At 32.2% G+C, this 14,809-nt stretch overlaps 1 protein-coding gene across 2 annotated transcripts in view; it reads left to right on the plus strand.

The window, feature by feature from the left end:
* Positions 1-2,368: 2,368 nt before the first annotated feature.
* Positions 2,369-14,809, plus strand: part of LOC127737542 (dynein axonemal heavy chain 2-like) — a 118,743-nt gene continuing 106,302 nt past the window's right edge. Inside the window, exons 1-6 of one of the 2 annotated variants that reach the window (XM_052248369.1) lie at positions 2,369-2,492; positions 4,773-4,992; positions 9,720-9,817; positions 10,350-10,698; positions 11,092-11,256; positions 13,887-14,125. In XM_052248369.1, coding sequence (XP_052104329.1) covers positions 4,803-4,992; positions 9,720-9,817; positions 10,350-10,698; positions 11,092-11,256; positions 13,887-14,125 — 1,041 coding nt within the window. In that variant the 5' untranslated portion in view covers positions 2,369-2,492; positions 4,773-4,802. Of the gene's footprint in view, positions 2,493-4,772; positions 4,993-9,719; positions 9,818-10,349; positions 10,699-11,091; positions 11,257-11,330; positions 11,353-13,886; positions 14,126-14,809 lie in introns of those variants that run through there. The other variant, XM_052248370.1, reaches the window with a different exon arrangement.

The following is a 14,809-nucleotide window of genomic DNA, read 5'->3' on the forward strand; positions in this document are numbered from 1 at the left end:
GAGAAGTGTGGTCTGACATCCATGTCCACGTCTAAATGCACACAAAAAAGGATTAAATATTTTATCAAAGTAGTCAGTTAGTTGAATTTCATATATTTTTTCAAAGATTTTAGAAAATATATGTAAGACACTAACTGGTCTATAGTTTGTTTTTAATAATTGGTCTCTCTTTTTATGAAGGGGGGTCACTTGGGCTTCTTTAAGCTTATCAGAGAAACAGTTTTTTTTCAATTGACAAATTTACAAGAGTTGTCAGCTGTGGTGCAATTTAAGATTTACAATTTTTACTATTTTTGCTGGAATACCATCAGCTCCTGTAGCCTTCTTGATGTTTATTTTATTCAAGATTCTATTGACATTTTCGTTAGATACTTTCTTAAACTCAAAATCAGAAACATGCTTTCTGTTACTCAAAATTTCTTTTATACTTGGATGATTTGAGGGGTCGTATACCACATCTGCTCCAATTTTGTCTGCTACTGTGGAGAAAAAATTATTAAAAACATTTGAAACTTCATTTGGACTATTTACAATTTTGTCATTTTCACACAATAAGATTTTTTGTTCTCCACAGTTCCCCTTTTTTGAGAAAAATGGTTTGACTGTTTTCCAAAACTTGCATGATTTTGACCCATCTGAGCAACGTTCTAAAAAGTTTATTTTTATCGATTTTTTCTTTATCTTAGTTACCAAATTTCTTTGTTTTCTAAATTTCTCCCAATTTTTGCCACTCCGGTTTTTAGTATATTGTGAATAAAGCATTTGTTTTCGATATATGGCCACTCTCAGTTCTTCATTCATACATGGAAGTGTTTTTTTTTTCTTTGACATCTAGATTTTACAGGTACATTTTTATTTAATATATTTTTGAAATCTTTTTCATAATCATCATATATACTATTTAGATCTTTCTTTTCCTGATTACGAAAACACAACAGAAACAACACTTAATAATCATTTTATACACCAACTGACCTAACCATGAAAATTTAATATTGAACAATTATCCATGAAAATGAGGACGTACATATTCAGCGAGAAAATATTCATAATGAATACAATATAAAGTAGGTTCTACCAAATCCCTCCACAGAGACCATTTCGAACAGGACTGTCATTTGAACATGCATGACAGGTACTGTTAAATAGGGACGAAGAAAGCGAGATGAGGTGCAGTGTACGTGAACGCAACGGCAAAAAAATGACAACAAGACATCTAGAGCATGAAGGCAACATAGTCTTCACAAATAGACAGATGCCAAACTCAGTATCGTTCTGAGTCTACAAAGTTGTGAATAAATTAAACAGAAACGATCAAAGGTCTGCAATCAACATCCTATTACGCAGAGCCGGCTTAAGAATTGACATACGACAACTACTGGCGAGGTTCCTGACTTCACACAGGCACATGAATATGTGATGGGACTAGATTAGTTTTTGTTTGGATCTTAATTCATACCCCCTTTTAATCTCGATCAAAAAACTAACAAAACGCACTTAAATGAACATGCAGTAAAAACCAGTATTATTGTATTATTGTATTGTATATTGTATTGTTACTAGTATATTGTACTAGTATTGTATATTGTATTGTATATTGTATATTGTATTGTATATTGTATTGTATATTGTATTGTATATTGTATTGTATATTGTATTGTATATTGTATTGTATATTGTATTGTATATTGTATTGTATTGTATAGTACAAGAATAGCACTTAATTAACTCTAAAGATAACGATATAAAATATAACTAAGGGGTAGACATTCCGACTTCCAAAATGCCGCTTGCGAACAGTTTAATGAAATGTTGTAAGGGTTCTTTAACGTATAGAAATCGTGGCGCATTTCCTAGTCAGTCGAGAGACACCGAGGCTAGACGGTTCCAATTCATATCGAATGTGAATGCTAATTTATACATCTTGATCAGTCCATGGAAGTATTATATTATATAATACTTCCATGATCAGTCAAACTGGCGCCTTCTCGTCACTAGTTTACTGCCGGACTGGAAAAGTCCGGGTGGTCATAATTCATTGTGTGCACCCAATATGAAATCTGTATTTTTACATAGAAAGTTATATCTAATTGTTCATGACGTGCGATTGGTTAAGAATACTCTTATTCTGTATGTTTACTATTAACTTAGTTAAGTGTTCGCAAGTAGTTGACAGAGTATAGATTACAATCAATTATATTAGCTAGATTTTTTTGTAAGAAAAGTACAGTTTATCGTTGAATTTGAATCAAATAAATTCTCTCGATGTTCAATCACCATCAAATAAAAAAAAAAACAATTGCACATGACCACGTGACATTTTCTACCGTTATTTAGCAGTTAATAAAATTAACAAAAAGAATTTAAACTTGATTTCATGCAGTACACTCTTGAATAAGAGTCAGTGATTCGTTTAAACAAAGGAAACAAAAATCAAATGATTTTTGTTTTCACATACACATTCAAGTCACGACAACACTGGATAATCTAAGGTAAAATATTGCTATTTTATACAAAAATTAAATTCTCCAAATGGTTAAACTTTCGTTAAAATAGATATACAGATGTAGTGTTAATCAAATCAGTTGCAACGTATGTCAAAGAAGAGTAAAAGAGTAGTTTTTTATACAAAACTTCGGTCGTCAGGCACTAAAATAAATATTGCCAGTCCTAGTTCCCGTCTGATGTTAACAGGCATTGCATTTTAACTTTTGTTGTGATTCGCGATACCATCAACTGTTCAAGAAATTTTTGTTCACTTATCGTTGTTGTCCACGAATCAGCCTGAGACATGTTTTAGCCACTAATCCTTCTCAATATTCTTTTTAAAGCTTTAGCTATTAAATGTCAGGAATCGTATGACACTAAGATGACGTTATAATGACTCGACGTTGTCTGTTGGGTTTCATAGACACGGCAGGTCGGATGTAAACATCTTTTTATGAAGTTGACTATTGTAGTTGAGCTGTATGCTAATTGACATATACCACATATATAACGTTGTTTGGTTTCCTATTAAAAAAGAGACCGGGACAAATTCCCCTGTATTTGTTTCACTCACATGGTCAAAATCACAATGTTTTTAAAATCTACTGGAATTGGGGAGTTTAGATATATAGTATACTTTTTCATGATATAACCGACTTGGTGAACAAAATATAAGTTCTTATTTGTTTTAACAACTTTAAGAAAAGTTAGCTTAAATTATGCTAAAAATTCAAATTCTCAAAATGTAGATTTTCTGAAATAGGCATATGTTCGTGCGATTTTTTCTTGAAAATGTGGAATACATGAGATGTAGCAAAAATTTTAGCAATAATAATAATAATAATAATAAATCTTTATTTTAAGAGGGTAACTCAATTAGAAGTAGTCTAATTTTCATTGAGGCCCTCAAACAAAATACATGTATACAGTTAACATTCATACATTCGATTCATACATTAAAATACAATATATATTACTAGTATATACACAATTCAATCATTCAAACATACAAATGGCAATAAATGGCAATAATTGCTAAAGTTTTGATTAAATTTTCTTATTCTTACAATAAAAGAAAGAAAACAAATTATTCGACTTGCATAGAATTTTCAAGAAAATGATTATAACAATGTTTCTTAAATAATTCCACATTTCGACAATTTTTTATTTTGAGTGGTAAATTATTCCATACCTTTGTTGCAGAATAATGAAAAGATTTTTTATAAAAAATTGTGTTTGGTCTTGGAACAAATAGATCATTATTAGAGACAGATCGTAAGTTGTGGTGTTGCACATCATTAATATTTAGCATTGTTAAGTAATCAGGTGTTAGTCCATTTACAATTTTATACATTAGAATTGATTGTTGGTATTTTATTCTTTTTGTAAAAGATAGCCATTTTAAAAATGAAAACATAAAATTAGATGGAACAGAAATATCGCATTCAAGTATAATTCTTGCTACTCTTTTTTGAAGTTTTATGATTCTATCTGAATCTTTTTGTAATAAATTTCCCCAAACTGAACTACAATAAAATGCATGAATGGGAATACATTTCCTTTAATATATATATATATATATATATATATAAAGTGGTTTGGTTTTATTTGATCCTGCAAAATGGTCTTGTTCACTTAAACAAAGAGCCAATTTGAAAATTGAAAGTTTGCCGTAACTATGGTAACACACAATGTTTAAAAAAAATCTTCCCGTAATGTTTTATGATGAGATGAATAATTTGACAAAGTATGGCTTAATTCGAAGAACATGCATTTCCAACCTCATATTCAAATAGTAAGGTCCTTACAGAGAACTGGTATTAAAACGTTAAGGAGTTGGCCAATAATTTTACATATTTCCATAGTAATATAGATGTAATCAAATGCTAAATATTGCTGTTAAAGATAATTTTGCCATTTCCACATGTTTTTTTTTGTGTAAAAATTTGCATCGAAGGACTTCCTTAACCCAAATGAATTGATTTTCATATCTGAAAGTCAACACTTGAGATAGAATGTTTGTTTCGACTAAGAAAGTCCATTATATACATTACCTGAATAAATACATTAAATTCGCCTAAAATTATCAAAATGCAGTTTTGAGCATTGAGCTTTAGAGCTTTATAGTAATTTGTTTAGAAATAAGTCAATATGTTGTTAGAATCAAAGTAAACACACATAAGACTGTTTAAATGTTAATTTTAGTAAAAATCAAAAGACTGTTTGAAGATTGGTCTCATGTGAATATATTAAGGAGAAACTGGTCCTATCTCTTTCATTCACAGAATATAACCAGATTAAGGAGCGGATAAGGTATGGAAGAAGAAAGTACGGAAACAAAAGAAAAAGGAGTTACGAGTAAGGCTTCGTCTAGATCAGGGTCAAGGAGAAGTTCTAAAGCTGGACTTTCTAGTTCAAAAAGAAGTTCACCAAAAACAAAGAAGAGAACTACATCACCTAAAACCAAGTCGTCCAAAGGTGTTGTGAATGAGCCGGATACTCCAGGTAAACAAAGGTTTTGATGAATGAATGTATCACCTCTAACAACATTCCTAACATTGAAAGATCTGAATGTACGAGCATGCTCTTATACTCTAAAAGTTTAAACATTCTACACTTTCAAATGAATATAAGACACAGTAGGCGAGTGTCCATAATTTGTGTGGATCCTCAAATAAAAGGAACCATTGGCATGCTTCAAATACAATTCTGATTTTTTAGTTCTAATGTCGCGCTCTCCCCGCCCCCTTTTTTTTTATCCCAAGTTACGGTTCTAATTTTTCAACATAGTTTTTTTTTATTAGTTTACACAGATTTCTGATGAACTATTGGCTTTAACAAACTATACAGAATGTCAGTCATCTGTTTTAGTAGTAGCTTAATTTAATATTAAAATCCTGAAACCATAAAATGTTTCCACAGATTTCAAATGATTTGTACAAATTAGAAAAAATGAATAACTGGTCAAATTTTTGTATAATTTATTAGTACTACACAACAAAGCTAACTTATATCACTCAGCCAGGAAGGTCAGTTTCGGAACAATCAAAAGGTCATATTCATCGTATTGTAGTAGAGGCTTGCACAATATGCATGAATGAAAGAGAAATATATTTGGTCTACTCGACATCGCAATAATTGCATGTTTATCTTGTATGAATATCATTTCCTGTTATGGTAACAACTATATCTTTACCGAGAATTTTCTTTTTTCAATTACGTTTTACGAGTGGTAATCTACGAAAGCACATTTAGGACCTCCCGAAAATATGATTTAATTCGAAATAACGATTTTGAAAAAATCGTGATCACGGTTTAACATCGTTTTCACCTTTTGTGTATTTGGTCGGTTATATATCAATGAATTAATTCCTGTTAACGAATCTGAGGAAAAAGTTATATCGTATTTTTGTTGCCCGAGATCATGGATTAAATTCGTTATCATAGATTGCGATTAAATTCGTTATCGCGAAATTAAAAAAAATCGTGCTCTCGGATTAAAATCGTTATCGCAAATATTATATTTCGTAACAAGGGATTTCGTTATTACGATTTAATTAGTGATATCGAATCTGTTGAATGGGCTTGAATTAGTTATCACAGATTTATCAAATTCGTGATCGCGGATTTTATTCGGTATCAAAGATTTTCGCCGGATTAAATCCGTGGTGAAATTTTGTATAACTTTTTTCCTGAAAGTCCATTTAGGACCTCTAAAAAATATATATATTTGGATTCGGAATCACGCTTGTAATCCGTTATCTCGAATTACACAAAAAATTGGATTAATTATTTCATCGGAAATTCATGATAACGAATTAAATCTGTGATAACAATTCGTGATATCGAATTCAAGTTATATTTTTTGGAGGTCTTAAATGGGCTTCCGTAATCATATGTAATGATTAATTTCAAAAATTCGTTATCACAAATGTAATCTGTGATAACGAAGTATAGCTGGTGATAACACATCAACCGGATCCGGGGGGAGGGTGTATTGTTGACCCCCCCTTTTTCCACTTTTTAAAATTATGTGAACGTTTCATGGTGTTAAGGGGGTTTGCAATTACTGGATCCGCGCCTGTAACGAATAGTAACAATTCATGATTACGACGATTTTTATGTCATTTTTGGGAGGTCCTAAATGAGCTTTCGATTTTCGTTGTGCCAAAGTTAACCCAAATAAGTTAGACCCTCTTCGTGTTCGACTCTCCCACTCGCGAGGACCCACACATATTTATATATCCATCGTAGAGCAGAGAATTATATGATCGTTTATGGGTTAGTCCAAATAGAATAAAACATCCGGAAAACCCGTTCCGAAACGTTCACGGTCCAAAATTATGTTGGAGCTGGCGAAAGCGTAAAAAAACGCTGTCATCTTTATAAAATGTATCGACGATATGATGTAGACACTATATATATACACTTGGTTAGTTAATTATGACTTCTGGGAGAGCTAATCTCTCAGCAGACGTCATAAAATCTGGACCATATCTCTAATACACTACAGGTCTTAGGATATTCGATAACATATAAAAAAAAATATAAGAGTTACGGTTCTGCAGCTTTCGATTCCGAAATCCTGGGCTTAAAAAACATGGAATCCCGAGGTCCCGAATTTAAAAAATTTAAATCCTTATTCAGACATCCCGAAATTCGAAAAAAGAATTCCCGGATCCCGAAAGGATCAATCCTGAAATCCCGAGCTTAAAAACACACTATCCCGGAGTCCCGATAAAGGTCCTACCCCCCCCTTAAATGACATTAATAAATCTATAAATGCAGATATAATAGAATGTGAGTTGTGTGATAAACGTTTTTATGGTATGGCAACCTTAGTAGGACATTCCTATAGGGACAATAAGCTGGATAAATATAAAAACTACATGGACAATAACAGTAAGGGAACAACTCTTTATTATTCTTGGAGGGGGAATGGGGCAGGAGGATTTTTTGCAGATTTTTGCATTCATTTAAAATTTTTAATCTGTCGCTAAGCATGCCTATTTTTTCCAGCTCTTAACAGGCCACCATATTCATATTCAAAATCCTCCTGTCCCCCTCCCCAACAAATCAAATGGTTTTCCCCTTATTAAACACAAGTTTAAATTGATTGATTGTTGGTTACTTATTTTTAATGTCCAGTGACTAATATTTCATACATGTTCAGAAAAAAACACGAATTTAAAAGTCAGTTATAGAATATCAAAACTAGTAGGGAGATGCAGCATGATTGCCAATTAAGCAACTATCAAGCGGAGTTTAAAAGAAGTGTCAGCAATTGTAACCAACCGTACGTCCTTCAACAATGACTAAAACCCATACCGTATAGTCAGCTATAAAAGGCCCCGACATGAAAAATATGAAACAATTAAAACGAAAAAAAATAACGGCCTGACTATATATATCAAAACCCTTTAAAAAAAAAAAAAAAATATGAGTTGACAGATATGAACCAACAACAACCACTGAACTATAGGCTCCTGACTTTGGAGAATGTGTCAGGGTTAAACATGTTTGTGAGCACTCAACACTCCCCTAAACTGGGATAGTGATGTAACTGTACAACATAAGAACAAACTGTAAAAATCAGTTGCAATTGGATTTACTCAAAAACAACTGACATTAAGAGGATAAACGTAAAGCACAAGATGTCCTTTTCGATCATAAACCAGACAAACATTGACAAATTCTTGTATAGTTAAGGATTATTCCAAAAAAAATTTAATGGTCTGAGCTTTAAGCCGGATTTGTTTGTTAATATTAAATGAGAAAAGCATAAAGAAAAAATTTCACATACACAGCGATTTTTTCAAAATTTTCTTTGTCTTTTTTGACTTATCATATAATTACATCAATGCCAATACGGAGAACACTATTAAAGTCATGTCTACCAAATGAACTGACGTAACTAAATTTTCTAATAAATCATCGTGAACTTCGTTTATGTTATCCAACATAAAATAATTCTACTATATTCGCCGGCAAATTGAATTTGTTTTATTGGTCTCTTCTGTACATCTACAGAATATCTTCAGAAGAGGTCCAGATTCATTTTTTTGGACTCTTCACCAGAAGACATTCTGGAGATGTACAGAAGAGACCAATAAAACACGCCCTAGTATATATGTATATGTATGCTCTCTATAATCCCCCTTTTGCAGGAGCACCACAATAAAACATGGTGTAAAGAAGGACATTAAAGCATACTTTCTTGGCACAGATTAATGTCATTGTGAGCTTCAGCATACCCAGTTCTCAGCTAAACTGGAGTCTGCTTGTGTTGAATGTTTTGCAAGTGTAGTAGTTGGCCTAGAACCAGATCATTCCGTAGTTAGAATAATTATGTTATCATGAAAGACATCACAGCAAAAAATTAAAATAGTCTTTAAAGACGTCATAATTATTTGGAATACTTTTTCCCCAATCTGGCTGTGATGGTCTTACTACTATTAGAAAAGTTATGAGAAAGTTAACCTCATCTTAAACATTGATTAATACAATGCAATAAAACATACATGTTTTGTAATAAATAAACGTATTTACACTTTTGGTATTTAGTTGAATTTTGTCTCCGAATTACCTTAATTCTGTCTCCAAATAACCTTCTTACGTCAACTATCACATTTTAATTATGATGTCAAATATTTTAAATTATGATGTAAAATTTTACAGGAACTTGTGTGATTTTTAAGTAATTGGTGGAGAAATCTGCATACAAGTGTAAATACGTCTATTAGGCCGTTTCAATTGAATTGTTTCACATTTTTCATGTCGGGCTGTTATAGCTCACTATACAATATGTTTTTTTTTGTCATTGTTGAAGGTTGTATGGTTGCCTATAATTGCTTAATCCACTTTATTTAAACTTTTGTGGATTATGTTATTGTCTCATTGGTATCCATACCACTTCTCCTTATTTTTATATACGACACACAAACTCACCTGATTAGCTCAACCTTAAGATATTGCTAAATGCACAGCTGTATTTCTAGTTTAAAAGATAAAGGTGATCTTAGTCTTCGAAGAAGTCATAATTGACATAAGGTAATCTAAACCTTTGAATACACCCTGAGATTAATATAACAGTGCTGTAGTAATCTCAGGTATATATACCACAGTAAGAAGAAATTATAGCAGACACTTATTGTCCTCCCAGTTACAGTGGTGAAGCCATTAATGGTACCACATGTTTTTTCAGTACTAACATTTTTATAATTTTGTTACAGAGGAGATAACCACTCCTGAGGGGGCAGATGGAGGAGTTCCAGAGATACAGCCACCCATTGTGGCAAAAAAGGTGCAAACACCCCAGAAGCCATCCGTGGTAAGATAATGTTATGTACAATTTAAAATATATTCAAAGATATAAATAGAATGAATAACACAATTTAAAATATATTCAAAGATATAAAAGGAGAATAACATTGATCAAAACTTGATTAAAAACAAGTTGGTACAGTTGTCATTATAACATGAAGCAGCATTGGCATTTTAGATAAGAACAAAAATAGAATTGTGGAAACATCAACAAATCAACAATCCAACAACTAAAGTTAGCCAAAAAAAGGCCACCACATATTCTTCTAACTACAATAGCCTAATAAGAAATTTGAAGTATCGTCAAATGTCTTTACTCCACAGTTTGCTATATAAACAGGGGAACTATTTCTTTAAAGCAATGATTTTTGTTATCTATGTAATTGTTTATTTATATAGTTACAAATGTTAAAGGAGAGAATTATGGTTACAAACTTAAAGCCATCTATGTAATTATTTATTTATATAGGTACAAATGTTGAAGGAGAGAATTATGGTTACAAACTTAAAGCCATTTATGTAATTGTTTATTTATATAGGTACAAATGTTGAAGGAGAGAATTATGGTTACAAACTTAAAACCATCTATGTGGGAAGAATCCCATAATTATGCTATGGAGAAATTTATAGAAGACCCAGGATTACAGCTGATGATAGCTTATATGGACCAGTACAGAGGATTTGTTATAGAATTTACCATCCCAGGATATCCAATAGAACAAATGACATACTTCATTAAATGTCAATTTGTAACAAAGTTAACGGCAGAAAATTTCCACAAGATTTTTCGGTATGGGTCACTTCAAGGACAACATATACAGAGTTTGTTAAGACTGATGGATGGATTCTTTGCACCAGCTTTCTTTGAGAATACTTCATGGCCAGATAGTATCCTTTGAAATAGATTATATATATAACTTAGGAATAGTTGTCAGGCAACTTATGTAAACCCTGGATAAGTTTTCAGGAAACATATATAATTAAGCTCCTTTAAGCTTTTAGGAATTATATGTAAGCCCCAATAAGTTTTCAGGAAAAATATGAAAGCACCTATTAGTTTTCAGGAGACATTTACAATGTATAAGCCCATACAAGTTTCATGAAACATAATATGTAAGCCCCAATAAATCTCAGGAAGCATATGTAAGCCCTTTAAGTTTTCAGGAAACATATGAAAGCCGCTATAATTTTCTGGAAACATATGTATGCCCTAATAAGTTGTCAGGAATTGACATCCTTATAACAATTGATATTTTGTATATATTCTTTAACCATGTAAAGGTATACAGAATGAGTTTGCCTCACACTTACATAGATTCCTAGCCAAGTTAACAGACACGAGATGGAGATTGGCTGATAAAACTGTCCTGTATGTACCAATGGAGGGCCTTAAAACATCTTCAGAGGAGGCAGCTAGAAAGACAGAATATATACAGAGGTTGGAAGGTATTTATAAGACTAGAACAAATTGAAAAGGTTCTATATGTACTAAAGGAGGGAATTAATAAACATTAAAGACAGAATATATACAGAGGTTGGAAGGTATTTACAAGACAAGAACAAAATGAAAAGGTTCTATATGTACTAAAGGAGGGAATTAATAAACATTAAAGATAGAATATAAACAGAGGTTGGAAGGTATTTATAAGAATATAACAGATAAAACTATCCTGCATGTACCAAGGTAGGGAATTAAGACGGGATATATACAGAGGTTATAAGGCAATTTAAAAAGAAGATCTATAAGAGTATTATATTTTATTCAGGTCTCCGACAGGGTATATAATGTGACATTTCCGGCTTAAGAGTTTATATTCCCTGAGCCGAAGGCAAAGAGGATATAGACCCTAAGCCAGGAATGTCACATTATATACCCTGTCTGAAACCTAAATTACACACATATTACGGATTACCCCTGCCTTAATGTTTTTTCCAGTACCAAATATTTGTTAAACATTCACCATGCAGTAATATAGGCCTATGTATTTTCCATATACATAAGGATTTTGTAATTTGGTGTGAAAATAATTCTATTGTGTATGCAATAATTTGTAATAACACTTTAAGACATTAATTAAGTATTTGATGTGTAAATTGCGTGATTTTAAATTAATAAAGTATAATTGACAGATACACGTCATTATTTTCCCTCTGTGAGCCTCCATAGCACTGTAAGTGTTCTCTATAGCGTAAGACTACATCACATAGTAACGATTGTTATGCTGACGTTGTTGAGGTTCCAATTGAGGTAAAAAACGTTGCATATACCCCCGGCAGTTTCCTGAATATATACTGACATCTCTGTGTTGTTATCCAATCACAAAACTCAACACATTTGTAATCCGTTATATAAAGTGAAATTTCCGACCAGCTTAGCAGAAATAATTCCTGAGCCGAGGTCACAAGGGGATAAAAACCCTAGGTTCTGAACTTCACATTATATACCCTGTCTGAAGCTAAAATTACATATACAGTCGAACCTCGTTGTGTCAAACTCGGTTGTGTCGAAAACTCAGATGAGTCGAAGTAATTTCTCTGTCCTGGTAATATTCCGTTTTATTAATGCATATTTACCTCTTATGAGTTGAATTTGGTTGATTCGAATACTCGGTTAAGTCGATTAAATTTTATAGTCCCATGGATGTAAAATTAATGTAAATTGACCCTAATGTCTCGAAGTTCGAAAGATGCAGACTAAAGATAAAAATATAAATCGGATGTATTTCTTATGTTATCTAATCATTTCCAAAAGAGATTACAGCTGTGTAAACATACTAGCTTGTTTGTATAACAGTTAAAATTACATGTTCATGGGGACCGGTAATTAACACCTTTGTCGATTGTCCAAGCCGAACTTACTAGTGTGTTGAACATATTTCACCTGTCATGAAAACGAAACAGATTTAAATGACCCAAGCCAAGATTAAATGAATTGTTAGAATAAAAATTCATTAATTACAATAAATAAAAGGATAAAGACAATTTTGATAAATTTATAATAATTGAATGCAAGGCGGACGACCCTCATCAGATATTTCAGAACTTGTTTCGTTCCGCGAGTGATTTCATAATTTATTGTTATTGACCTTTGTAGATATTAATGTTTGTGTATTGATTTTATTTGCGATTGTTTTGTATCTGTACTTGTGTTAAATTATTATGAGGGACCTAAAAATATAAAGATTGAATACACAATTATAAAGTGTCATATAGAAAAAGGCACGCTGTTCAAAATATTTAGTTTACACTAATCTCGTACTGTATTTCGTGCATTCAAAATTTATGACACCACACTCGACCTCGGATGAGTCGTACCTCTGATAAGTCGAATACATTGGTCCAGTCCCTTCAACTTTGACATAACAAGGTTCGACTGTATATATATTTGGATTACCCCTGCCTTAATGTATTTTCCAGTACCAGGTTTTTGTTTTACATACACCATGCAGTATAGATATTCAGTACATGTTTCTTTATAATTTGTGTTATTCATTTAAATGCACCCTTTTCATCTTGACAAATAATTTTTTTTTCAATATCAACATTTTTGTAAAAGAATTTTGAGCTTTCATGTGTACTGTTTGTTAGGGACTTTATTATATTTTTTACACCAGAAAAATTGAAAAACCCAACCTGATATTTTTCAGCATAGATGAAAGATTTTGTTAAATGCAGTAAAAGTAATTTTAACCTGTATGCAATACTTTATAACAACACTCATAGTCATTAATTTAGTATTTGATATGTAAATTGCATGATTTTAAATTAAAAACGTATTAATGACGGATACTCATCATTATCTACCCTTTGTAAGCCTCTGACATCCTCAACTATTTCACTACTTCACATAGTTATGATGACGTTATTGAGGTTCCAATTGGGGTAAAAAACATATGTACCCTGGAAGTTTCTGGAATATATACTGATATCTGTGTGTTGTTATCCAATCACCAAACTTGACACATTTGTAATTCATATATAACTTGAAAATTCTCTAACAGTTCTAAATCACACAAAAAGGGGTCATATTGTAATTGATTAGATCATACCAAATCAGTGACATGTTATCATTTCAGCTGCCATGATTCACTGGATCAGACAAATCAAGGAAGTTCTTGCTACCCAGAATGCCTATGAAATTGTCGAGAACACTGGTCCCCTGCATGAGATAGAATTCTGGAACAGAAGATGTACCAACTTAACTGGTATCAGTAAACAACTGGACAAGTCTGGTGTTAAGAAGGTTACAGAAATTTTAACATTTTCAAAATCATCATATATAGAGCCATTTCTCAAAGTATCTGAACAGATCAAGGTAAATATTGTCATTTCTTATAGTCTCTAAACAAATCAAGGTAAATACAGTCATTTCTCATAGTCTCTAAATGAACCAAGATAATATCCACCACAGATAGTATATGAAATTGACAATGGAAACGGGGAATGTGTCAAAGAGACAACAACCCGACCAAAGAGCAGAAAACAGTCCAAGGCCACCAGTGTGTCTTCAACACAGCGAGAAAATCCGGCACCCAGAGGTGTGCTTTAGCTGGCCCCTAAACAAAAATGTATACTAGTTCAGAGAAAATGGATGTCACACTAAACTCTGAAACATATAAATGAACCAAAATTAAAAAAACATGCAAGACTAACAAAGGCTAGAGGTTCCTGACTTGGAACAGGCACAAAAATGCGGCGGGGGTTAAACATGTTTTGTGAGATCTTAACCCTCCCCTATATCTCTAGCCAATGTAGAATAAACAAACACACAGCAATACACACAGTAAATCTCAGTTTAAAAGATGTCAGAGTCCAATGTTAGAATAAATAACAAAAGAAACTAACCAAAATGACAATGATATGTATTGATCTAATCATTAAAACTTTGTAATCTATGGGACAATTATAAAAATAAATAATAATCTTCCAAGAGGGTAAGCTCAGCAATAATTGAATTAGTGAGGAAATTTTGTTTTGCAGATCGGGATAAAACTATCAT

The sequence above is a fragment of the Mytilus californianus genome, unplaced genomic scaffold (genome assembly GCF_021869535.1).
Source record: "Mytilus californianus isolate M0D057914Y unplaced genomic scaffold, xbMytCali1.0.p SCAF_4, whole genome shotgun sequence".
NCBI classification, from domain to species: domain Eukaryota; kingdom Metazoa; phylum Mollusca; class Bivalvia; order Mytilida; family Mytilidae; genus Mytilus; species Mytilus californianus.